The following is a 27,399-nucleotide window of genomic DNA, read 5'->3' on the forward strand; positions in this document are numbered from 1 at the left end:
ATGTTGCTGCATGAAAGCCATCATCTGCCCACTCAAGCCATAACAAAACCAAAGCAGGAAATGTGACTACGTCTGTCAAGTAACAAGATTCATCTCTTTGAACGCAGACATTGTGCTTAATAAACCACCAAAGGGTTATTTTTCCTCCATAACTCTTGATGCCACTGAACGGGATGTTTTCCGTTTTATCTTTTCTGTGTTCCAGGGAGGGGTCGAACATTTGCGACTGAAAATTGCTCAACAAAGATGATCTTTGTGTGCAGCAAGAAGAAGTGATCATCACCAGCTGATGTTTGCTCTCATATTAAAAGTCAGCGTCGACATGACAGCTGATCACATATGCAGCTTTTCTATCATTCTCTTGCTCTGATAACCACTGCAAACACAAGCTTTGAAATTTACCGCAATAAACATGTCAGCATTCATGTTCCAGTGTCTTCTTTTATTTGTGTTTGTGTAGTGATGTGAGAGTTTATATGTAGATATATTGTCTATGTAAGTATATTGTCCTTCCAGAAGCATTTGTTTTAAAGTTATTTAGGATGAAACTGTTCTGCTACAATACAGAGTATATTCATCTATGTATTATGAAGCCAGATCAATAGTGGGCTGTTTAAGTCCATACAGTACTGTTAATATTTGGATGAATCCTCAGGCTCGTAGCGACGCTGCCAGTAACAAATGTGTTCTTGGCTCAAGATTGAGAATTTCATATGACCTAAGCTGAAATAGCAGGGGATGTGTTATTCAAAAGCGTCAGTCAGATCTGTCCAATAATGAATCCTTTAAACTCCAGGACGAGGACCTTCAGCGCAGATAAAGTAGCTCAAGAAAAACACAGTGTGTCACATTAAGTAGGCTACAGCTGTCATTTCTGTTGTCTGTCATGTACAAGAATGGGGTGTTATCACACACACTCCACAAACTTTGTGAATACAGCATTGATTGTATATCAGAACTGAAATAAAAAAATGCTAAAGTATGTTTGTTGTAATTACAGGGTGGGTGGTGCTGCCCATAAAGTGCCAACATTCTGCTAATGTATGCTGATTGGTCAGTAAAGGATTTACGAATAGCAACGTCATATTAGAGTTGGATAACTTCAATTATCAATACACGAACATAACCACAATAACATGGTGGCAGTTTTGTGTGTTATAGTCCTTATACATTTTCCTAACAAGAGTGACATCAGACGTTAGAAGTGTGTTTAAAACAAAACACAAACTTAGTGCTTGACTGATGAGTGAAACTATAACGGCAAATACCGTAAACTGGTGCAGATGCGACAAATACTTCAATAATAATGCAGAAAGATATTTCACTGCAACAAAGATATGAAAGTCTACTTTAACGGAACTGCATCTATTCTCTCTACCACTTATACTGAAAACATCATGAAAGATTTTACCCCATAAAAGTCACGTTTTATGCCTACAGCACCATAAGCCTCCATTCATTCTGCACCACCTCGCCACCAAGCACCTCCTACATAACCACAAGTTCTGAAAGTTCTGGAAGTTCTCTCCCAGAAATTCTCTGAACTTGTTCATGTGTATCTGATACAAGTTCTCAGTGTAGATTTACTCACAAATCAACAGTCTCTCCTTGTTATGGACAATGACATTTGATATAGTAAGAAAAAGCTTGACACACTTAGAACATTTCTTCATATCAGCCCAGAGATGACAGGAATTAAAAGATGCACTGTAACAAATTTACTGTGGATTTCACAGTAACTAACTGGCAGCAATTGACAAGTAACTTACTGCAAATAATATCACAGTAATTAACTTGAGGCAAATTACAAGTAACATACTGTAGAACACATCACGGTATGGTGATGGTATTTTCCCGCATCTTTTTACAGTAAGTAAACTTTACTGTATTTTTATTTACAATAATATTGTTTTAAAATTATAAAAATGGGAAAATACAAACATAAATATTGAATTGCAACTTTATCAATAACTACAAAGAGACAGATACTGATACATTTAATTGTTTATTAACAATTCTTTAATGTAGGAACTGTAACATTTATAAAACATATTTAAGTTGTAAAAACAATTTACATCAATTCAAGCTCCAGATTGCCATGACAGTATATAGTCAGTTCAATGTCAACAATATTTAAGGACTATTTATAATAATGTTTTGGAACTAAAACTTGTTGTCAAAATAGTACCTTAGTTTAGTTTTGCCAATCAAAATCAGTGAAGTCCCTGATGAAGGAAATCACACGAGGGTTCATGTACGACAACTTCCTCTTCTTCAAGTTTTATGGCTTGGCTGCACCTTTGCACTGCACTCGCTGCAGTCAGGATCAATCCTGGCAAGGAACCTGGAAAAATGAAAAAACAGACATTAACGTTCAGTCACATGGGCAGATCAATAAGTATATACTTCTCATAGCAGATCTCATGGCAAATCAACAAATTTATAAGAAATTGATCTCTATTTTGATAATTATAGGGGAGGTCTATTATTTCAAGCTACCAACACAAAAGGATATCAACCTTGGTATCAAATTTGAACCTTAATAATTTTACACATAAAAGGATGCTGGCTTGAGCTTAAGAGGGTCTATATTTGCTTTACACTATAAAGACAAGATCTAGACGAGCAATACCTCTGAACTAACTCCAGCGTTGTGGTTGCCTCCACCTGATATTCTATGTTGAAGACATAGAAACTGGCAAACAAGACAGCAGTTGTGAAATCTGGCATAGGAGGTGAATGTGGAATTACACCATGGCCCATTATTGACAGCATCCACTTGTTGGCAGACCACACGCTGTCACCTACAACAATAAATCATCCATCCATCCATTTTCTATACCGCTTATCCATCAGGGCCGCGGGGGAGCTGGAGCCTATCCCAGCTGACTACGGGCGAGAGGCGGGGTTCAATCGCAGGGCCAACACACAAAGACAGACAACCACACACGCTCACACTCACACCTAGGGGGCAATTTAGAGCAGCCAATTAACCTAATGTGCATGTTTTTGGTATTGTGGGAGGAAGCCGGAGAACCCGGAGAAAACCCACGCAGGCACAGGGAGAACATGCAAACTCCACATAGAAGGGCCCAGACCGGGATTCGAACCTGGAACCCTCTTGCTATGACAAGACAGTGCTAACCACTGCACCACCGTGCTGCCCCAACAATAAATCATAAAAAATACAATTACAATGCAATCTTAGACATTGTTTATTGATCCCATTTCAGGAAAGCAAACCCCGTTCACATTTGTACTGCGGTGAAATAAAAATGTTCGTATTCAATCTTTGAAAGAATATATTGGATTAAGGATCAAGGAACTTTCATTGTCATACCAGCTCACATTTACATGCATACATACGTCCCGGGAGTAATAGGTAGGGTACAAGAAAAATATGAAACGAAAAGTTGAATAAAAAAATAGAAATATAAGCTAAGTAAAAACAGAATATATAGGCTAAGAGACAAATACTATATAAAAAAACTAAGCATTCTGCAAAAAAGAAATAAATAAATAAGAAGCCAGTTTTGCATGTGAGAAGCCAGTTTAGCATGTGTATTGGGAAAGCAACCCTGCATTATTGTACGGTGAAATCTAAACATTTGACAGATTTTTGTGAATTTTAACATGCAGAACGAATGCTGAAATCGTTGTTGCACTAAACTTACACAACTTGAACGTGTAAGACATTTTTCATGCAAAAAACTGAGCAAGCAACAAACAAAGCTAAACTGAGACTAACTGAGTTGGTCCGAAAAATGAATGAAAATGACTTCACTTACGGTGAGAGGTGCAGTGTAGTTCTGAAGAATCTTTTAATCCAACGTTGCTGAAAGCTGTCCACAAAGTCCGCGATTGTCCATGCAAAAATCCTTCTGAGAATAACCGAAAATCAAATTGTTAAGATCACAGGCTGCTGCTATGATTAACTTTCCCGCGCATACATTAAGTCTGAGCGGGCTCAGACCGGCTCACACGTGACTTCTTCTTCTTCTACTACTATATTTTCTGTTCTTCTAGAAGACTACTGACCCCTATAGCCCGGTAGTAGATTGCAGTCTGTTTCCAAGTTAAAATCGTTCGATGACTGCTGATAGAACTCCCTGTTCCTCTCTCTTAATGTATGTACCAAACTTTACAGAAATTTACTGTAGTGTATTATTCACTTTTTCTACAGTAAAATATTTTCTACTGTGATTTCCACAGTAACTCTTTGCATACTGTGTTTTCTACTTAAACAGTATTCGATTGTTAATTGTTTTACAGTAAGCTACTGTGGATTTTACAGGTATTTTTTACAGTGCGGAAGATCAATTCATGACTTCAGTCTGTTGACTGATTATGTGGATCCACACCCTTGAAATATTCAATATTACCAAAAAAAAAACAATCTTCAGTGAATCATCAACAGAAACTTCCTCCAAGCGTTGAATGTTCTGAGCTTTAAATGTCAAATGTCAGGTGTTCTTGATACATTTAAACAGCTTCTAGGCCAGAGACACTGTCACTTAATGGACTGGTGACACCAAGAACACATCTGTGGTGAGTTTCTTTGTCTCTCTGTGTGTTTTAAGACAACAGAACAGAACGAGTACATCTGAGGTCTAGAGAGAGATAACTCAACGACAGTCAAACACTGGAGCTGATGTGTGGCTGCTTGGGGCCGGACAGAAGCTGAACGTAAAAATGTGTCCTGTAGATCTGGGGATAAAAGTTTTCAGTCCACTGAGTTGGCACCTCATGTTACATACTTAATAATTTGTTTAGAAATTTATCAAGAAAATCAGTGTTATTCCAGCAGCTTGGTGATTTATCCAGTGAAATACTTGCTACATTGGTGTTTGGTGAAAAAAACATGTCACTCATCTGGCTTGCACAGAGGTCATATTCTGGCTTCTTCAGACTTCAGAAATAGTCAAGATACTCTTAAAACTGGTACCAAATGACATAACTTTAACTTACTGATCATCACATCAAACTCTCAGCAAGAAAAGCACATTTACAGAAGAAACAGAGATATACTTCTACACTGTAATTAAGCTGTGGCCTAGAGGTTGGAGAAACGGCTTGTGATCGGAGGGTCACCGGTTCGATTCCCCCACCGGACGGGCAGGAAAAATTTGGGTGTGGTGAAGTGATTAATGCGATAAATGCCCCCCCCCCCCCCCCCCCCCCCCTCCAATGGCCGGCTGATGTGCCCTTGAGCAAGGCACCTAACCCCCCAACATCCCACTTGATGCTGCCCACTGCTCCTGTGTGTGTTTCACTGCATGTAATTTGCCAGGTGTTGCATGTGTGTGTTCAACTCAGGATGGGTCAAATGCAGAAGACGAATTCAGTGTGTGTATGTAAATATATATATATATATGTACTGCCAATAAAGCTGATTGTTCTTCTTGAGTGTTGACTGCTTCCAAATGAACAATGTTTTTCTGGATATTCATCAGTCACTTTTCCAGGTCGTATTCCAGCTGTTGAGTGCTGACAATAAAGGTCACAGCCATGCGTCCAGCTGTCATCCTGCTGTTGGTGTGTGTCCTGTTCATGGCGACAGTGGAAGGTTGTTGTCGTTGTCATCATCATTCTCATCCTCGTTTTTGTAAGTACAACAACATCACATACCATTGGTGAATTATATGCTAAGAAAACTATTTATTAAAGCACTTGTGTTTCTACAGATGCTCTACTTTCAAACGGGGGCTTCTCTTCTTGGAACAGCATATCATGTGGTGATGGATGGTTCCACCTTAGTCAGACTTACTGTGTTAAAATCTTTCTGACTCCCAAAACCTTTGATGACGCACAGGTGATGCAAACACAAACAAGCAACACAGAAAATACAATAAATCCATCCTCATTTGTTGTGTTAATGTGAAGACTAACGCCCACATTTCTGCTCATTACAGAAACTCTGCCGCTCCTTAAATGCTAATCTGGTGTCAGTACACAGTCGTTCTCAGTTTATACACATCAAATCTTTGGTCAATCGGGCCACAATTCATGGTGAAAATGTATGGATTGGCGCCAGAAGGACAGGGGTAAGCAGTGAATTTATCTAAATTTATTAGAGTTTGGTATAGACCTCCTTTAATAGGAAAGAGTCATGAGACAACTTTGTTTATCATACATCATCGTCGCTCTCATTCATTTGTAAGACTATTTTATGGGGTGCCCTAACTGTCTCTGAACCCCCACAGCTGGTCTTGGCCACATGGTCACGAGTTACCGTGTGAGGAACCTTTAACACCTCCTGCTGGGCCAGGCCCACTGAAGTGAAAGAACTTCATTAAATGTTGGATTTGAAATGAATCTTGTGTATTATGAAATGAAAATGTGTTCATGTTTGACATCATTTTAATGGTCTCAATGCGAGAAGCGCAAAGGTCTAAGTGAAGAAATGCTGGAGACAATTTATATATGATATTTCTGAACTCTGGAAGAAATGTCCCCACTCTGGGGAGATACTTCCCTTCCTGCTGTTATTGTCTTTAGAGCACCGTGATGACCAAAAGTTATCCAAGCAGAAAGAGTGCCAATTTCCAATTGACACGGAATACAAAGTGCTTTGTTCTGGTTGGATATTTAAGGGAAACACAAAGACATGGTATTTGAGTTGTTCTGCTTTCCACAGACTTCCCATAGCCATATCCGTTTCAGATATGCTATGTGGTATTCTTGACTATTATCTTGCTTGACTGACCAGTTGACTGATTATTTTTTAGGATTACCATAGGAATATGGATTTATTAATTGTATGTCTATTTTGGTTACAATAACTGTTAACTGATAACCTGTCCTACTCCCTTGCTGAGATACCTTACCTACAGGGCTAAATGCCTGTGGAGGTCTGGAGTCTGAGATTCATTCAGTTTCTGGACTCCATAGTTATGTAGTGAGTATCAATGGGTGCGATACCACGCTCTTAACCGCTGAGGAAAATAGAAGAGATTGAGTGTTATGTTCTTTCACCCAAGGCCTGGGCTATTTTGCATGTTTTATAGCTTGTTGGATAGCTTTAAGACCTAAATCTCCTATCCCTGAACTACGTATTTAACCAGATTTAGTTCTGCTGGACACAACCTGTTTCTTAGGAGGTGTACTACTGATAATGGCTAACGGCTAATTTCCACCTAGTAGACATTTTATACATTGGAATCAGATTGGTTAAAATTATTATCTCAGCTAAATCTCATTCAAGCACCGGAAAGACAGAACCCACATTGGGGGAACATGGTACAAGCCTGTGAGTTTCTCCACTTTCACATTTAATTCAGTTTATTCAGATAGCGCTAAATCACAACAGAGGAGTTTGTGTGTCACATAACAACACTGATGCTCTACTCTGTGTTTTTCAGGGGAAATTTCACTACATTGATGGATCGAAATTCAACGTCGCTGCATGGTCTCAAGGTGGGCCGAACTACAGAAGTGGGAAGAACTGCGTCTCGTTGAACTTAAGACGTAAGAAAAAATAGTGCAATCAAAGTTTCAAGTCAGACTAGTCACAGTCACAAAGTCTCATGGGCACTCAGTGCTGCTTCTCCCATTTTATTGCTCTAATTTGATGTGGGTCACGTTTCATTGATTCATTGTAGGTTTATGCATTAAGAGGCACTGTGGTCTGCACCGATTGGAGAAAAAAAACCTTGGAAATCAAAAATGAATTGAAAGTCCATCAAAACACATTTGTGAATAAGTCTGGCTAAAACAAAAAAGAAAGAAGAAAAATAAACCATCATGTCATTTTTTGTGTTCTGATCAGATCAATGTGATGATCAGGTCTCGTTAAATTCAACAGCTGCCTGCTTTTGACTTTCAACGTCACGTCAAATAATTAATTCTGTCAGAGCTCTGCAATGACGTGGCATCAGCAGTTACGCATTTCATACATTTTCAGGACTCCTAACACTCCTGACCCTGCCTCCAAACACATGCAGCAATGAACTACCATTTAGGGGCATCAATTGTGCCAATGATCAGATGGCCTTCATCAAGTTAAAACGACCAGATTCAGACAAGCATGTTGCTGCATGAAAGCCATCATCTGCCCACTCAAGCCATAACAAAACCAAAGCAGGAAATGTGACTACGTCTGTCAAGTAACAAGATTCATCTCTTTGAACGCAGACATTATGCTTAATAAACCACCAAAAGGTTATTTTTCCTCCATAACTCTTGATGCCACTGAATGGGATGTTTTCCGTTTTATTTTTTCTGTTTTCCAGGGAGGGGTCGACCACTTGTTACTGAAAAATGTTCAACAAAGATGTTCTTTGCGTGCGGGAAGAAGAAGTGATCATCACCAGCTGATGTTTGCTCTCATATTAAAAGTCAGCGTCGACATGACAGCTGATCACATATGCAGCTTTTCTATCATTCTCTTGCTCTGATAACCACTGCAAACACAAGCTTTCAAATTTACCACAATAAACATGTCAGCATTCAAGTTCCAGCGTCTTCTTTTATTTGTGTTTGTGTAGTGATGTGAGAGTTTATATGTAGATATATTGTCTATGTGGTTATAACGTCTCTGGTGCCTGTCGTGGCGACAATCCCCGAACCCGGTGGTGGACACCGGAAGTAAGGGATGCCGTTAACCTGAAGGAGGAGTCTTATCGAGCAAGGTTGGCTTGTAGGATCCCCGAGGCAGCTGACGAGTATCGGAGGGCCAAGCGTGCTGCAGCCCGAGCAGGTTGTGGAAGCAAAACCTCGGGCCTGGGAGGAGTTCGGGGAGGCCATGGAGGAGGACTGTCGGTCGGCCTCGAATAAATTCTGGCAAACCGTCCGGCGCCTCAGGAGGAGGAAGCAGTGGCCTGTTAATACTTTTTACAGTGAAAGTGGGGAGCTGCTGACTTCAACTGGGAATATTGTTGGAAGGCGGAAGGGATACTTCGAGGATCTCCTCAATCCTGCTGACGTGTCGTCCGCTAAGGAAGCAGGGGCTGGGGATTCTGAGGCGGATCCACTCATTACCCAAGCCGAAGTCACTGAGGCAGTTGGGATGCTCCTCAGTGGCAGAGCACCGGGAGTGGATGAGATCCGTCTTGGGTACCTTAAGGCTCTGGATATTGTGGGGCTGTCTTGACAGACACAACTCTGCAGCATCACATGGCAGTCAGGGACAATGCCAAGGGACTGGCATACCAGGGTGGTGGTCCCTCTTTATAAGAAGGGAGGATAAGGAGGGTGTGCTCCAACTACAGAGGGATCACACTCTTCAGCAATCCTTGGAAAGTCTATTCCAGAGTACTGGAGAGGGAATTCAGCCGAAAGTCAAACCTCGGATCCAAGAAGAAAAATGCGGTTTTTGCCCTGGTTGTGGAACACTGGAACAGCTCTATACCTTCCGCAGGGTGTTTGAGGGTTCATGGGAGTTTGCCCAACTGGTTCACATGTGTTTTGTGGACTTGGAGAAAACATTCGACCGTGTTCCCCGCGGCATCCTGTGGCCCTCCTGGGCATGCCCCTCCGGGAGGAGGCCGGCCCATGAACTGCTAGCATTCTGCTAATGTATGCTGATTGGTCAGCAAAGGATTTACGACTAGCAACGTCATATTAGGGTTGGATAACTTCAATTATCAATACATGAACATAACCACAATAACACGGTAGCGGTTTTGTGTATTGCAGTCCTTCCTAACGAGAGCTACAGCAGACGTTAGAAGTGTGTTTAGAACAAAACACAAACTTAGTGCTTGACTGATGAGTGACACAAGAAAGGCAAATACCGTAAACTGGCGCGAATGCCACAAATCCTTAATTAATAATGCAGAAAGGTATTTCACTGCAGAAAAGATGTGAAAGCCTACTTTCACAGAACTGCATCTATTCTCTCTACCACTTATACTGAAAACATCATGACAGATTTGACCCCATAAAAGTTACGTCTTGTGGCTGCAGCTCCATAAGCCCCCATTCATTCTGGACTACCTCACCACCAAGCGACTCCTACATAACCACAAGTTCTGAAAGTTCTGCAAATTCTCTCCCAGAAATTCTCTGAACTTGTTCATGTGTATCTGATACAAGTTCTCAGTGTAGATTTACTCACAAATCAACAGTCTCTCCTTGGGATGGACAATGACATTTGATATAGTAAGAAAAAGCTTGACACACTTAGAACATTTCTTCATATCAAGCCCAGAGATGACAGGAATTAAAAGATGGAAGAACAATTCGTGACTTCAGTCTGTTGACTGATTATGTGGATCCACGCCCTTGAAATATTCAATATCACCAAAAAAAACAATCTTCAGTGAATCATCAACAGAAACTTCCTCCAAGCGTTGAATGTTCTGAGCTTTAAAGGTCAAATGTCAGGTGTTCTTGATACATTTAAACAGCTTCTAGGCCAGAGGCACCATCACTTAATGGACTGGTGACACCAAGAACACATCTGTGGTGAGTTTCTTTTTCTCTCTGTGTGTTTTAGGACAACAGAACAGAACGAGTACATCTGAGGTCTAGAGAGAGATAACTCAACGACAGTCAAACACTGGAGCTGATGTGTGGCTGCTTGGGGCTGGACAGAAGCTGGAGGTAAACATGTGTCCTGTAGATCTGGGGATAAAAGTTTTCAGTCCACTGAGTTGGCACCTCATGTTACATACAGGAGGTTCAGGGAACAATGAAAAATATAACTGACAAACAGGAGAGCAAGGTAAGCCATAAAGGACATGAATACCAGAAAATTAAATGGACAGTTTGTTTTGTAATTTATAAAGAAAGACAGAGTTATTGGTGGTGATTTATCCAGTGAAATACCTGCTACAATAGTGTTTGGTGAAAAAACATGTCACTCATGTGGCTTGCACAGAGGTCATATTCCGGCTTCTTCAGACTTCAGAAATAGTCAAGATACTCTTAAAACTGGTACCAAGTGACATAACTTTAACTTACTGAACGTCACATCAAACTCTCAGCAAGAAAAGCACATTTACAGAAGAAACAGAGATATACTTCTACACTGTAATTAAGTTACTTTGATCACCTTATATCTGCCTGTTGAGTGTTGACTGCTTCCAAATGAACAATGTTTTTCTGGATATTCATCAGTCACTTTTCCAGGTCGTATTCCAGCTGTAGAGTGCTGACAATAAAGGTCACAGCCATGCGTCCAGCTGTCATCCTGCTGTTGGTGTGCGTCCTGTTCATGGCAACAGTAAAAGGTCGTCGTCGTCTTTGTCATCATCCTGATCCTGGTTCTGGTTTTTGTAAGTACAACACCATCACATATCATTGGTGAATTATATGCTAAGAAAACTATTTATTAAAGCACTTGTGTTTCTCCAGGTGGTCTCCTGTCGAACAAGCGCCACTCTTCTTGGAACAGGGTATCATGTGGTCATGGATGGTTCCGCCTGAGTCGGACTTACTGTTTTAAAATCATTCGGACTCCCAAAACCTTTGATGACGCACAGGTGATGCAAACACAATCAACCAACACAGAAAATACAATAAATCCATCCTGATTTGTTGTGTTAATGTGAAGACTAACGCCCACATTTCTGCTCATTACAGAAACTCTGCCGCTCCTTAAATGCCAATCTGCTGTCATTACACAGTCGTGCTCAGATGACACACATGAAATCATTGGCCAATCGTGCTGGAATTCATGGTGAAAATGTATGGACTGGCGCCAGAAGGACAGGGGTAAGCAGTGAATTTACCTAAATTTAAGAGTTTAGTTTCGACCTCCTTTAACAGGAAAGAGTCATGAGACAATTTTGTTGTGATGCAGTGCTATATGAATAAAGTGAATTGAATGAATGAGTGAAGATGATGTATGATACACAGAGGAGTTTGTGTGTCACATAACAACACTGATGCTCAACTTTGTGTTTTTCAGGGGAGACTTCACTACACTGATGGATCTAAGTTAAACTTTGCTGAATGGTCTCGAGGTCGGCCGAACTACAGAGGAGGGAAGAACTGCGTCTTGTTGAACTTTGGAGGTAAGAAAAAATCAAATCAATCAAAGTTTCAAGTCGACCTAAAACCAGTCACAAACTCTCATGAGCACTCAGTGCTGCTTCTCCCATTTTATTGCTCTAATTTGATGTTGGTCACATTTCATTGATTCATTGTAGGTTTATGCATCAAGAGGCACTGTGGTCTGCACCGATTGGAGAAAAAAAACCTTGGAAATCAAAAATGAATTGAGAGTCCATCAAAACACATTTGTGAATAAGTCTGGCTAAAACAGAAAAGAAAGAAGAAAAATAAACCACAATGTCATTTTTTGTGTTCTGATCAGATCAGTGTGATGATCAGGTCTCGTTAAAATCAACAGCTGCCTGCTTTTGACTTTCAACGTCACGTCAAATAATTAATTCTGTCAGAGCTCTGCAATGACGTGGCATCAGCAGTTACGCATTTCATACATTTCAGGACTCCTAACACTCCTGACCCTGCCTCCAAACACATGCAGCAATGAACTACCATTTAGGGGCATCAATTGTGCCAATGATCAGATAGCCTTCATCAAGTTAAAACGACCAGATTCAGACAAGCATGTTGCTGCATGAAAGCCATCATCTGCCCACTCAAGCCATAACAAAACCAAAGCAGGAAATGTGACTACGTCTGTCAAGTAACAAGATTCATCTCTTTGAACGCAGACATTGTGCTTAATAAACCACCAAAGGGTTATTTTTCCTCCATAACTCTTGATGCCACTGAATGGGATGTTTTCCATTTTATCTTTTCTCTCTTCTAGGGCAGTTTCAACCATTTGCTACTGCAAAATGCTCAACAAAGATGATGTTTGCGTGCGGCAAGAAGTGGTGATCATCACCAGCTGATGTTTGCTCTCATATTAAAAGTCAGCGTCGACATGACAGCTGATCACATATGCAGCTTTTCTATCATTCTCTTGCTCTGATAACCACTGCAAACACAAGCTTTCAAATTTACCGCAATAAACTTGTCAGCATTCATGTTCCAGCGTCTTCTTTTATTTGTGTTTGTGTAGTGATGTGAGAGTTTATATGTAGATATATTGTCTATGTGGTCATAAGGTCTCTGGTGCCTGTCGTGGCGGCAATCCCTGAACCCGGTGGTGGACACCGGAAGTAAGGGATGCCGTCAAGCTGAAGAAGTAGTCTTATCGAGTCTGGTTGGCTTGTAGGATCCCCGAGGCAGCTGACGGGTATCGGAGGACCAAGGATGCTGCAGCCCGAGCGGGTTGTGGAAGCAAAACCTCGGGCCTGGGAGGAGTTCGGGGGGGCCATGGAGGAGGACTGAATCAGGCCGATAGTCGAACCTCGGATCCAAGAGGACATTGCGGTATTTGCCCTGGTTGTGGAACACTGGACCAGCTCTATACCCTCTGCAGGGTGCTTGAGGGTTCATGGGAGTTTGCCCAACTGGTTCACATGTGTTTTGCGGACTTGGAGAAGGCATTCGACTGTGTTCCCCACGGCATCCTGTGGGAGGTGCTCCAGGATTATGGGGTCCGGGGCCCATTGCTAAAGGCTGTGCGGTCCCCACACTCCCAGAGCAAGAGTTTGGTCTGCATTGCCGGCAGTAAGTCGGACCTGTTCCCAGTGCATGTTGGCCTCTGACAGGGCTGCCCTTTCTCACCGGTCCTGTTCATTAATTTTATGCACAGGATTTCGAGGCGCAGCCAGGGGCCTGAGGGTGTCTGATTTGGGAACTCTGCTTTTTGCGGATGATGTTGTCCTGTTGGCTTCTTCAAGCCAGGACCTTCAGCATGCGCTGGGGAGGTTTGCAGTCGAGTGCGAAGCAGCTGGGATGAGAACCAGCACCTCCAAATCATTGCTCTCGACCGGAAAAAGGTGGTCTGCCCCCTCCAGGTTGGAGGAGAGTTCCTGCCTCAAGTGGAGAAGTTTAAGTATCTCGGGGTCTTCTTCACGAGTGAGGGAAGATGGGAGCGTGAGATTGAAAGGCGGATCAGTCCAGCCACAGCAGAAATGCGGTTGTTGGATCGGTCCGTCGTTGTAAAGAGGGAGCTGAGCCGTAAGGTAAAGGTCTCAATTTACCAGTCAATCTACGTTCCTACCCTCACCTATTGTCATGGACTTTGGGTCATGACTCAAAGGATACAAATGGCTGAAATGAGCATCCTCTGCAGGGTGGCGGCGCGATCCCTGAGGGATAGGGTGAGGAGCTCTGTCACCTGGGAGGAGCTCGGAGTAGAGCCGGTGTTCCTCCACATTGAGAGGAGCCACTTGGAGTGGCTCGGGCATCTGTTTCGGATGCCTCCTGGACGCTGTCCTAGGGAGGTGATCCGGGCATACCCTACCGGGAGGAGGCCGGCCAATTAGGGGCAAGCATTCTGCTCATGCATGCTGATTGGTCAGTAAAGGATTTACGACTAGCAACGTCACATTAAGGTTGGATAACTTAAATTAACAATACACAAACATAACCACAATAACATAACATAGCAGTTTTGTGTGTTATAGTCCTTATACATTTTCCTAACGAGAGCTACAGCAGACGTTAGAAGCGTGTTTAAAACAAAACACAAACTTAGTGCTTGACTGATGAGTGAAACTACAACGGCAAATACCGTAAACTGGTGCAGATGCCACACAATAACATGTTCATGTGTATCTGATACAAGTTCTCAGTGTAGATTTACTCACAAATCAACAGTCTCTCCTCGTGATGGACAATGAAATTTGATATAGTAAGAAAAAGCTTGACAAACTTAGAACATTTCTTCATATCAAGCCCAGAGATGACAGAAATAAAAAGATGGAAGAACAATTCATGACTTCAGTCTGTTGACTGATTATGTGGATCCACACCCTCGAAATATTCAATATTACCAAAAAAAAACAATCTTCAGTGAATCATCAACAGAAACTTCCTCCAAGCGTTGAATGTTCTGAGTTTTACATGTCAAATGTCAGGTGTTCTTGATACATTTAAACAGCTTCTAGGCCAGAGGCACCATCACTTAATGGACTGGTGACACCAAGAACACATCTGTGGTGAGTTTCTTTGTCTCTCTGTGTGTTTTAGGACAACAGAACAGAACGAGTACATCTGAGGTCTAGAGAGAGATAACTCAACGACAGTCAAACACTGGAGCTGATGTGTGGCTGCTTGGGGCCGGACAGAAGCTGAACGTAAAAATGTGTCCTGTAGATCTGGGGACAAAAGTTTTCAGTCGATTGAGTTGGCACCTCATGTTACATACTTAATAATTTGTTTTGAAATTTATAAAGAAAATAAGTGTTATTCCAGCAGCTTGGTGATTTATCCAGTGAAATACTTGCTACACTAGTGTTTGGTGGAAAAAACATGTCACTCTTGTGGCTTGCACAGAGGTCATATTCTGGCTTCTTCAGACTTCAGAAATGATCAGGATGTTCTTAAAACTGGTACCAAATGACATAACTTTAACTTACTGATCGTCACATCAAACTCTCAGCAAGAACAGCACATTTACAGAAGAAACAGAGATATACTTCTACACTGTAATTAAGTTACTTTGATCACCTTATATCTGCCTGTTGAGTGTTGACTGCTTCCAAATGAACAATGTTTTTCTGGATATTCATCAGTCACTTTTCCAGGTCGTATTCCAGCTGTAGAGCGCTGACAATAAAGGTCACAGCCATGCGTCCAGCTGTCATCCTGCTGTTGGTGTGTGTCCTGTTCATGGCGACAGTGGAAGGTCGTCGTCGTCTTTGTCATCATCCAGATCCTGGTTCTGGTTTTTGTAAGTACAACACAATCACATACCATTGGTGAACTATATGCTAAGAAAACTATTTATTTAAGCACTTGTGTTTCCACAGGTGGTCTACTTTTGAACAAGCGCCACTCTTCTTGGAACAGGGTATCATGTGATCATGGATGGTTCCACCTCAGTCAGATTTACTGTTTTAAAATCATTCGGACTCCCAAAACCTTTGATGACGCACAGGTGATGCAAACACAAACAAGCAACACAGAAAATACAATAAATCCATCCTCATTTGTTGTGTTAATGTGAAGACTAACGCCCACATTTCTGCTCATTACAGAAACTCTGCCGCTCCTTAAATGCCAATCTGCTGTCATTACACAGTCGTGCTCAGATGACACGCATGAAATCATTGGCCAATCGTGCTGGAATTCATGGTGAAAATGTATGGATTGGCGCCAGAAGGACAGGGGTAAGCAGTGAATTTACCTAAATTTAAGAGTTGGGTTTCGACCTCCTTTAACAGGAAAGAGTCATGAGACAATTTTGTTGTGATTTAGTGCTATATGAATAAAGTGAATTGAATGAATGAGAGTGAAGATGATGTATGATACACAGAGGAGTTTGTGTGTCACATAACAACACTGATGCTCAACTCTGGGCTTTTCAGGGGAGAATTGACAACATTGATGGATCTAAGTTGAACTTTGTTGCATGGATTCAAGGTCAGCCGAACTACAATGGAGGGAAGAACTGCATCTTCTTGAACTTCAGTCGTAAGAAAAAAATAGTACAATCAAAGTTTCAAGTCGACCTAAAAACAGTCACAAACTCTCATGAGCACTCAGTGCTGCTTCTCCCATTTTATTGCTCTAATTTGATGTGGGTCACGTTTCATTGATTCATTGTAGGTTTATGCATCAAGAGGCACTGTGGTCTGCACCGATTGGAGAAAAAAACAAAAACAAAAAAAAAAACAATCTTGGAAATCAAAAATGAATTGAGAGTCCATCAAAACACATTTGTGAATAAGTCTGGCTAAAACAGAAAAGAAAGAAGAAAAATAAACCACAATGTCATTTTTCGTGTTCTGATCAGATCAGTGTGATGATCAGGTCTCTTTGAAATCAACAGCTGCCTGCTTTTGACTTTCAACGTCATGTCAAATAATTAATTCTGTCAGAGCTCTGCAATGACGTGGCATCAGCAGTTACGCATTTCATACATTTCAGGACTCCTAACACTCCTGACCCTGCCTCCAAACACATGCAGCAATGAACTACCATTTAGGGGCATCAATTGTGCCAATGATCAGATAGCCTTCATCAACTTAAAACGACCAGATTCAGACAAGCATGTTGCTGCATGAAAGCCATCATCTGCCCACTCAAGCCATAACAAAACCAAAGCAGGAAATGTGACTACGTCTGTCAAGTAACAAGATTCATCTCTTTGAACGCAGACATTGTGCTTAATAAACCACCAAAAGGTTATTTTTCCTCCATAACTCTTGATGCCACTGAATGGGATGTTTTACGTTTTATCTTCTCTGTTTTCCAGGGTGGTTTCTACCATTAGCTACTGCAGGATGCTCAACAAAGATGTTCTTTGCGTGTAGCAAGAAGAAGTGATCATCACCAGCTGATGTTTGCTCTCATATTAAAAGTCAGCGTCGACATGACAGCTGATCACATATGCAGCTTTTCTATCATTCTCTTGCTCTGATAACCACTGAAAACACAAGCTTTCAAATTTACCGCAATAAACATGTCAGCATTCAAGTTCCAGTTATTTATTTATAAGTTATTTAGAATTAAACTGTTCATATTTGGATGAATCCTCCACTAAAAATAGTCCCAAGGAAAAGCTGGGGCTCTTTGAAAACATGAAATTATAGATTTGCAAGTGTCATCTGACTTGTCCTCTGACAACCATGAGGTTGAAATTTGCAGTTTTGAATGAAATATCTCAACAACGATTATCCAACAGTTAGACTGAAATTTGGTACAGCTGAATGTTGTCATAACCAAAAGCAGCAATTTGCCCAGTAATGAGGTGTAAGACCAAATATCTGCAAACCTGTCACCTCAGTCGTACTTTAGCTGTGGCTTGTCACGTCACTTCAGTCACAGCTGAAGACAAGATAGATAGTTAGATAGAGAGATACTTTATTGATCCTGAGGGAAATTCACGAAAAGATTGAATGAAGTAATAATGAGAGCTTACCATTTAGATACGTTGTGTAAGTTAGGCACAAACTTTGGTGTTTATACAAAGCAAACCTGAAGGTGTGGCCCTCCATGGAAACTCTGACTCACATGAACTACACAATATGTGCTCCTAAAATTTGCCATCAGAATGGCTTTACTAAATGTCCTGTTTGCAGGATGCTTAAATATTTTATGTTGTTCACTTCACCTGCACCAAACACACCCACACACATATCTATGTTCTGGTGTGGAACCACTGACGGTAAAGTTGACACTGACATGACTGTGTGTCTGTTTCATGGGTGATACCAGTGCTGACCACTGTGTGTGTGTGTGTGTGTGTGTGTGTGTGTTTATGTTTCATGGAAAGTCACAGTCTTGTAGCGACGCTACCAGCAACAAATGTGTTTTTGACTCAAGATTGAGAATTTCATATGAACTAAGCTGAAATATCAGGGGATGTGTTATTCAAAAGCATCAGTCAGTTCTGTCCAATAATGAATCCTTTAAACTCCAGGACGAGGACCTTCAGCGTAGATAAAGTAGCTCAAGAAAAACACATTAAGTCACACTAAGTAGGCTACAGCTGTCATTTCTGTTGTCTGTCATGTACAAGAATGGGGTGTTATCACACACACTCCACAAAAAAGCCAAAATTTTATTTTAGTTGTTGTGAATACAGTAGTGATCATACAGTGCCTCCAGAAAATATTCACATCACTTCGCTTTTTCCACATTTTGTTATGTTACACTACAGTCTCATTCCAAAATGGATTAAATTTATTTTTTCCCTCAAAATTCTACACAAAATACCCCACAATGACAAAGTGAAACAAGTTTGCTTGAAATTTATTAAAAATGAAAATGCAAAAATATAATATGTACATTTGTATTCACACCTTGTGATAAACATTTTGTTGAAGCTCCTTTGGCAGCAATCACAGCCTCCTCAAGTCTCCTCAAGCCTCAAGAGTATGAGCCTATGAGCTTGGCACACCTATTTTTGGGCAGTTTCTCCCACCCTTCAATGCAGAACCTCTCAAGCTCCATCAGGTGGGATGGAGAGCGCCGGTGCAAAGCCATTTTCAGATCTCTCCAGAGATGCTCAATAGGGTTCGAGTGTGGGCTCTGGCTGGGCCACTCAAGGACATTCAGAGTTGTCCCGAAGCCACTCCTTTGTGATGTTGGCTGTATGTTGGCTCGTTGTCTTGTTGGAAGATAAATCTTTGCCCCAGTCTGAGGTCCAGTGCACTCTGGAGCAGACTGTCAGCAAGGATGTCTCTGTACTTTGCTGCAGTCATCTTTCCCTCAACCCTTACTAGTCTCCCACTTCCTGCTGCCGCAAAACATCCCCACAGCATGATACTACCACCACCATGCCTCACAGTAGGAATGGTATTGGCCAGGTGATGAGCAGTGCCTGGTGTCCTCCAGACATGATGCTTGTCATTCATGCCAAAGAGTTCAATCTTTGTTTCATCAGACCAGAGAATTTTGCTTCTCGTGGTCTGAGAGTCCTTCAGGTGCTTTCATATGTATTTTACAGAGGAGTGGCTTCCGTCTGGCCACTCTATCATACAGGCCTGATTAGTGGAGTGCTGCAGAAATGGTTGTCCTTCTTGAAGGTTCTCCCCTCTCCACAGAGCAACGCTGGAGCTCCGTCAGAGTGACCATTGGGTCGTTGGTCACCTCACTGACTAAGGCCCTTCTATCCTGATCACTCAGTTTAGTTGGGCGGCCAGCTCTAGGAAGAGTCCTGGTGGTTCTAAACTTCCACTTCCACTTATGGATTATGGAGGCTACTGTGCTCTTTGGGACCTTTAATGCGGCAGAAATCTTTCTGTACCCTTCCCCAGATATCCTGTTTCAAAGGCCGACAGACAATTCCTTTGACTTTGTGGCTTGGTTTGGGCTCTGACATGCACTGTCAACGGTGAGGGCTTATATAAACAGGTGTGTGCCTTTTCAAATCATGCCCAATCAACTGAACTTACCACAGGTGGACTCAACTCAAGTAGTAGAAACCTCTGAAGGATGATCAATGGAAACAGGAGGCACATGAGCTCAATTTTGAGTGTCATGGCAAAGGGTATGAATACTTATGCGCATATTACATTTGTTGTTTTTCATTTTTAGTAAATTTGCAAAAAAATTCAAGAAAACTTGTTTCACTTTGTGATTATGGAGTATTTTGTGTAGAACTTTCCGGATGAACTGTATATCAGAACTGAAATAATAAAATACTAATGCCTGATTGTTTTAATTACAGGGTGGATGGTTTTGCCCATAAAGCGCTAGCATTCTGTATAATGTACTGATTGCTCAGTAAAGAATTTATGTTTAGCAATGTCATATTAGGGTTGGATAACTTCAATTATAAATACGTGAACATAACCACAATAATACGGTGTCGGTTTTGTGTATTATAGTCCCTATGCCTTAGTCATTATTCTTGAATTTTTACCTGGGATCAATTAAGCATCTATCTATCGATCTATTAGATGTTAGAAGCGTGTTTAAAACAAAACACAAACTTAGTGCTTGATTGATGAGTGAAACTATAACAGCAAATACCGTAAACTGGTGCGAATGCCACAAATACTTATTTCACTGCAACAAAGATATGAAAGTCTACTTTAACGGAACTGCATCTATTCGCTCTACCACTTATACCGAAAACATCATGAAAGATTTTACCCCATAAAAGTCACGTTTTGTGCCTACAGCACCATAAGCCCGCATTCATTCTGGACTACCTCACTACCAAGCGCCTCCTACATAACCACAAGTTCTGAAAGAGGAAGTTCTCTCCCAGAAATTCTCTGAACTTGTTCATGTGTATCTGATACAAGTTCTCAGTGTAGATTTACTCACAACTCAACAGTCTCTCCTTGTGACGGACAATGACATTTGATATAGTAAGAAAAAGCTTGACACACTTAGAACATTTCTTCATATCAAGCCCAGAGATGACAGGAATTCAAAAACAATTCGTGACTTCAGTCTGTTGACTAATTATGCGGCTCCACGCCCTTGAAATATTCAATATTATCAAAGAAAACGGTCTTCAATGAATCATCAACAGAAACTTCCTCCAAGCGTTGACTGTGTGTCCTGAGTTTTAAATGTCAAATGTCAGGTATTCTTGATACAACAGCTTCTAGGCCAGAGGCACTGTCACTTAATGGACTCACAGACAAAGAGATAATATTTACAGAAGGGCTGGAAAAAGAAAAATACACTCTCACTGTGTTATGTAGCACCAGTGACGGATGACGAGGAATTAATTGACAACGCAGAGACCAGAATTGTTTAACGAACAGCAGATTCATATTTTTTCAAAAATTAATATTTTCCCTGCACTTTGCAATCAAACTTTTTCAAATGTTTTTCCTTAAGATACGACTTCCCAACAGGAGCTATTTCTAGTCAGCTAAGCTCTCTCTCAACTGTGGGCCAGAAGGCTAACGATATGCTAGCAAAATGGCTTTGATCCGATATTGTTGGGCTTTACTGCTGAAACATATTTAACCCATGAGGGAAACACTCATCGGTACTCGAGAGCTGCCAGGTTTGGATAAAGACCCATTGGACCACTCAGAACAAAGCTGGTCATACAACAGGAGACCCTGCAGATTTAAAGAGCAGGAAGTAGAATGAGAAGCAAACCACAGCCAGCTCTCCATGTGATCAAGTGTGGCAAGCAAACAAACACACACATCTTCCCAAAATATTCAGCTAAAGCTGATCTGATTAAGCTGATTAGTTAAAGTGAGCTATGAACTAACATTAGCTAAATGTCGCTTAACTAAACATGTCCATGGGCACTGAAGTTACCTATGACACTGCCAAATGACATGTCTGGTGCAACCACAATAAGTGGGATAATGCATGTTAACAAAATACTGAACTGGGGAACGTAAGTCCTGTCCGAACATACATACACTCCCCAGATCTCCTCCAGGGATCGTCGCCCCCCTTGGCTGCCCCGTAAACATAAATTTTGAGCACATGGAGACCATATTCAGATGAGCCGTACAGTCCAGGATGGAGTCGGATTGATGGCAGACGCTGTGCTGAACACTTCCTCGTCTGAGGAGCAGTGGCAAAACATAAATAACAATACATGAAAAGGGCAGCTGTGAGTGGTGGGGAACCAGCATGCAGAAAGACACGATGCAGCCTACATGGCACAGTGTCACAGGTTCTCTACTGGAAGAAAACCAAAAAGACCCACGTAGAATATTTCTTCATATCAAGGCTAGAGATTACATGAATTAAATGATGGAAGATCAATTCATGACCAGAGGTCATCCACGAGGGAACCTTTTTGGCACATAATGTACAGACATGAGTTTGATGAGCTTTTTGTAAACAAGGGATATACGATAAATTATTAAGTTTCTCTGTTAAGGTCTTTTGCAGTTTATGTGATTTGGATGTAAATACCAGGAAATGAAAACTGAAATTCTCAGTTTTTGTTTCACATTCATCTCTTGATATTAAACCAAACTGGTTTACAGCAACAACAAATGAATTCACCTTACTGTTCTAGTACTTTTGGAGAGAGAAACAACCGTTGCTATCACACATGAAGCGACTGTTATGTGAGATAAGTTAACAACAGGCACTGGTGGATAAATATGAAGCCCAACATAGCAGAAGTGAGTTTTGGCTATTGTTTGTCCCTCAAACACCTCACAAAAGAGACTGGCATGTAAATACTTAATTGCTGTGTTTGATCTCATGATTAATGACATGAGCACATACTGGACAAACACTGGCATCTCCACAGGGCACGACTGGTGAGCTTAAGAGTGAGAGGAAGAGCGACCTGACCATCAGACTGAGGGGCACCAAGAAACCAGAGCACATCTGTGGTGAGTTTCTTTTTCTCTCTGTGTGTTTTAGGACAACAGAACAGAACGAGTACATCTGAGGTCTAGAGAGAGATAACTCAATGACAGTCAAACACTGGAGCTGATGTGTGGCTGCGTGGGGCCGGACAGAAGCTGAACGTAAAAATGTGTCCTGTAGATCTGGGGATAAAAGTTTTCAGTCGATTAAGTTGGCACTTCATGTTACATAAAGGAGGTTCAGGGAACAATGAAAAATATAACAGGCTCGTAGCTGATAAACAGGAGAGAAATGTAAGCCATAAAGGACATCAATACCAGAAAATTAAATGGACAATTTGTTTTGTAATTTATAAAGAAAGACAGAGTTACTGGTGGTGATTTATCCAGTGAAATACTTGCTACACTAGTGTTTGGTGGAAAAAACATGTCACTCATCTGGCTTGCACAGAGGTCATATTCTGGCTTCTTCAGACTTCAGAAATTATCAGGATGCTCTTAAAACTGGTACCAAATGACATAACTTTAACTTACTGATCGTCACATCAATCTCTCAGCTAGAAAAGCAAAAGTTACTTTTACATTAAGTTACTTTGATCACCTTATATCTGCCTGTTGAGTGTTGACTGCTTCCAAATGAACAATGTTTTTCTGGATATTCATCAGTCACTTTTCCAGGTCGTATTCCAGCTGTTGAGTGCTGACAATAAAGGTCACAGCCATGCGTCCAGCTGTCATCCTGCTGTTGGTGTGCGTCCTGTTCATGGCGACAGTGGAAGGTCGTCGTCGTCACCATCATCATCATCATCATCATCATCATCTTCTTCATCATCTTCATCATCTTCTTCATCGTCATCATCATCATCATCATCATCATCGTTGGCACTTTCCTCGCTTTTGTAAGTACAACACCATCACATATCATTGGTGAATTATATGCTAAGAAAACTATTTATTAAAGCACTCGTGTTTCTACAGGGGGTCTACGTTGGAAGTGCCAGAGGTTATCATGTGGTCAAGGATGGATGCGCCTGAGCGGGAGATACTGTGTTAAAGTCATTCGGAGTCCGCAAACCTTTTATAATGCACAGGTGATGCAAACACACACAAGCAACACAGAAAATACAATAAATCCATCCTCATTTGTTGTGTTAATGTGAAGACTAACGCCCACATTTCTGCTCATTACAGAGAATCTGCCGCTCCTTAAATGCCAATCTGCTGTCAATACACAGTCATTTTCAGATGAAACGCATGAAACTTGTGGCCAAGTGTGCCAGAACTCATTATGCAAATGTATGGACTGGCGCCAGAAGGACATGTGTAAGCAGTGAATTTATCTAAATTTAAGAGTTTGGTATAGACCTCCTTTAATAGGAAAGAGTCATGAGACAATTTTGTTGTGATTTAGTGCTATATGAATAAACTGAATTGAATGAATGAGAATGAAGATGATGTATGATACACAGAGGAGTTTGTGTGTCACATAACAACACTGATGCTCAACTTTGTGCTTTTCAGGGGAGACTTCACTACACTGATGGATCAAGGTTCAACTTTGCTTCATGGTCTCGAGGTCGGCCGAACTACAGAGGAGGAAAGAACTGCGTCTCGATGAACTTAAGATGTAAGAAAAAAATAGTACAATCAAAGTTTCAAGTCAGACTAAAAACAGTCACAAATTCTCACGAGCACTCAGTGCTGCTTCTCCCATTTTATTGCTCTAATTTGATTCATTGTAGGTTTATGCATCAAGAGGCACTGTGGTCTGCACCGATTGGAGAAAAAAAAACCTTGGAAATCAAAAATGAATTGAGAGTCCATCAAAACACATTTGTGAATAAGTCTGGCTAAAACAGAAAAGAAAGAAGAAAAATAAACCATAATGTCATTTTTTGTGTTCTGATCAGATCAGTGTGATGATCAGGTCTCTTTGAAATCAACAGCTCCCTTCTTTTGACTTTCAACGTCACGTCAAATAATTAATTCTGTCAGAGCTCTGCAATGACGTGGCATCAGCAGTTACGCATTTCATACATTTTCAGGACTCCTAACACTCCTGACCCTGCCTCCAAACACATGCAGCAATGAACTACCATTTAGGGGCATCAATTGTGCCAATGATCAGATAGCCTTCATCAACTTAAAACGACCAGATTCAGACAAGCATGTTGCTGCATGAAAGCCATCATCTGCCCACTCAAGCCATAACAAAACCAAAGCAGGAAATGTGACTACGTCTGTCAAGTAACAAGATTCATCTCTTTGAACGCAGACATTGTGCTTAATAAACCACCAAAAGGTTATTTTTCCTCCATAACTCTTGATGCCACTGAATGGGATGTTTTCTGTTTTATCTTCTCTGTTTTCCAGGGTGGTATCGATCATTTGCGACTGCAAGATGCTCCAGAAGGATGTTCTTTGTGTGCGGCAAGAAGAAGTGATCATCACCAGCTGATGTTTGCTCCCATATTAAAAGTCAGCGTCGACATGACAGCTGATCACATATGCAGCTTTTCTATCATTCTCTTGCTCTGATAACCACTGCAAACACAAGCTTTCAAATTTACCGCAATAAACTTGTCAGCATTCAAGTTCCAGCGTCTTCTTTTATTTGTGTTTGTGTAGTGATGTGAGAGTTTATATGTAGATATATTGTCTATGTAAGTATATTGTCCTTCCAGAAGCATTTGTTTTAAAGTTATTCAGGATGAAACTGTTCTGCAACAATACAGAGTATATTCCTGTACGTATTATGAAGCCAGACCAACATTGATGTTGATAATTCCATACAGTTAAAATGACCCAGTGATATTTTGGCCACTGTTAATATATGGATGAATCCCCCACTAAAAATGGTCCCAAGGAAACTGAAATGACCGAAATTTGGTACAGCTGATTGTTGTCATAACCAAAAGCAGCAATTTGCCCAGTAATGAGGTGTAAGACCAAATATCTGCCATCTTACTTTTACTTTACTTACTTTCTTGACACCTCAGTCGTACTTTAGCTGTGGCTGTTCTGGTGTGGAACCACTGACGGTAAAGTTGACACTGACATGACTGTGTGTCTGTTTCATGGGTGATACCAGTGCTGACCACTGTGTGTGTGTGTGTGTGTGTGTGTGTGTTTATGTTTAATGGAAAGTCACAGTCTCGTAGCGACGCTGCCAGTAACAAATGTGGTTTTAGCTCAAGATTGAGAATTTAATATGACCTAAGCTGAAATAGCAGGGGATGTGTTATTCAAAAGCGTCAGTCAGTTCTGTCCAATAATGAATCCTTTAAACTCCAGGACGAGGACCTTCAGTGTAGATAAAGTAGCTCAGGAAAAACACAGTGTGTCACATTAAGTAGGCTACAGCTGTCATTTCTGTTGTCTGTCATGTACAAGAATGGGGTGTTATCACACACACTCCACAAAAAAGACAAAGTTTTATTTTAGTTGTTGTGAATACAGTATTGATTGTATATCAGAACTGAAATTAAAAAACACTAAAGCATGTTTGTTTTAATTGTTGCTCGGTTTTGTGTGTTATAGTCCTTATACATTTTCCTAATGAAAGCGACAGCAGACACTAGAAGCGTGTTTAAAACAAAACACAAACTTAGTGCTTGACTGATGAGTGAAACTATAACCGCAAATACTGTAAACTGGTGCAAATACCACAAATACTTCAATAATCATGCAGAAAGATATTTCACTGCAACAAACATATGAAAGTCTACTTTAACAGAACTGCATCTATTCTCTCTACCACTTATACTGAAAACATCATGAAAGATTTTACCCCATAAAAGTCACGTCTTGCAGCTACACCTCCATAAGCCCCCATTCATTCTGGACTACCTCGCCACCAAGCGCCTCCTACATAACCACAAGTTCTGAAAGTGGAAGTTCTCTCCCAGAAATTCTCTGAACTTGTTCATGTGTATCTGATACAAGTTCTCAGTGCAGATTTACTTCCAAATCAACAGTCTCTCCTTGTGATGGACAATGACATTTGATATAGTGAGCAAAAGCTCGACACACTTAGAACATTTCTTCACATCAAGCCCAGAGATGACAGGAATTAAAAGATGGAAGATCAATTCGTGACTTCAGTCTGTTGACTGATTATGTGAATCCACACTCATGAAATATTCAATATTACCAAAAAAACAAACAAACAAACAAACAATCTTCAGTGAATCATCAACAGAAACTTCCTCCAAGCGTTGAATGTTCTGAGCTTTAAATGTCAAATGTCAGGTGTTCTTGATACATTTAAACAGCTTCCAGGCCAGAGGCACCATCACTTAATGGACTGGTGACACCAAGAACACATCTGTGGTGAGTTTCTTTGTCTCTCTGTGTGTTTTAGGACAACAGAACAGAACGAGTACATCTGAGGTCTAGAGAGAGATAACTCAACGACAGTCAAACACTGGAGCTGATGTGTGGCTGCTTGGGGCCGGACAGAAGCTGAACGTAAAAATGTGTCCTGTAGATCTGGAGATAAAAGTTTTCAGTCCACTGAGTTGGCACCTCATGTTACATAAAGGAGGTTCAGGGAACAATGAAAAATATAACAGGCTCATAGCTGACAAACAGGAGAGAAATGTAAGCCATAAAGGACACATTTAACTCTAAGTAAGAAAAGCACATTTACAGAAGAAACAGA

At 41.0% G+C, this 27,399-nt stretch overlaps 3 protein-coding genes across 5 annotated transcripts; all 3 read left to right on the forward strand.

The window, feature by feature from the left end:
• Positions 1-10,306: 10,306 nt before the first annotated feature.
• On the forward strand, positions 10,307-12,948 carry LOC124054754 (lithostathine-1-beta-like). 2 transcript variants are annotated; one of them, XM_046381119.1, is made up of 6 exons: positions 10,307-10,407; positions 11,062-11,219; positions 11,299-11,426; positions 11,527-11,658; positions 11,855-11,960; positions 12,725-12,948. In XM_046381119.1, exons 2-6 carry the CDS (start codon positions 11,117-11,119, stop codon positions 12,793-12,795), a joined length of 540 nt encoding a protein of 179 aa, XP_046237075.1. In that variant the 5' UTR covers positions 10,307-10,407; positions 11,062-11,116; the 3' UTR covers positions 12,796-12,948. The 2 variants fall into 2 exon arrangements, with proteins under 2 accessions (XP_046237075.1, XP_046237073.1); XM_046381117.1 differs by lacking the exon at positions 10,307-10,407 and having other exon boundaries at positions 10,934-11,219.
• A 2,004-nt stretch (positions 12,949-14,952) lies between these two features.
• LOC124054759 (galactose-specific lectin nattectin-like) lies at positions 14,953-17,503 on the forward strand. The gene is made up of 6 exons (XM_046381128.1): positions 14,953-14,969; positions 15,546-15,703; positions 15,783-15,910; positions 16,011-16,142; positions 16,341-16,446; positions 17,231-17,503. The coding sequence occupies exons 2-6, from the start codon at positions 15,601-15,603 to the stop codon at positions 17,299-17,301; spliced, it is 540 nt and encodes a 179-aa protein (XP_046237084.1). The 5' UTR covers positions 14,953-14,969; positions 15,546-15,600; the 3' UTR covers positions 17,302-17,503.
• A 5,172-nt stretch (positions 17,504-22,675) lies between these two features.
• Positions 22,676-25,330, forward strand: LOC124054756 (lithostathine-2-like). Of its 2 annotated transcripts, XM_046381126.1 has the most exons (7): positions 22,676-22,760; positions 23,403-23,539; positions 23,570-23,635; positions 23,715-23,827; positions 23,928-24,059; positions 24,258-24,363; positions 25,110-25,330. In XM_046381126.1, exons 2-7 carry the CDS (start codon positions 23,458-23,460, stop codon positions 25,178-25,180), a joined length of 570 nt encoding a protein of 189 aa, XP_046237082.1. In that variant the 5' UTR covers positions 22,676-22,760; positions 23,403-23,457; the 3' UTR covers positions 25,181-25,330. The 2 variants fall into 2 exon arrangements, with proteins under 2 accessions (XP_046237082.1, XP_046237081.1); XM_046381125.1 differs by having other exon boundaries at positions 22,677-22,760; positions 23,403-23,635.
• The last annotated feature ends 2,069 nt before the right edge of the window (positions 25,331-27,399 follow it).

This window comes from Scatophagus argus, chromosome 23, assembly GCF_020382885.2.
Source record: "Scatophagus argus isolate fScaArg1 chromosome 23, fScaArg1.pri, whole genome shotgun sequence".
NCBI lineage: Eukaryota > Metazoa > Chordata > Actinopteri > Scatophagidae > Scatophagus > Scatophagus argus.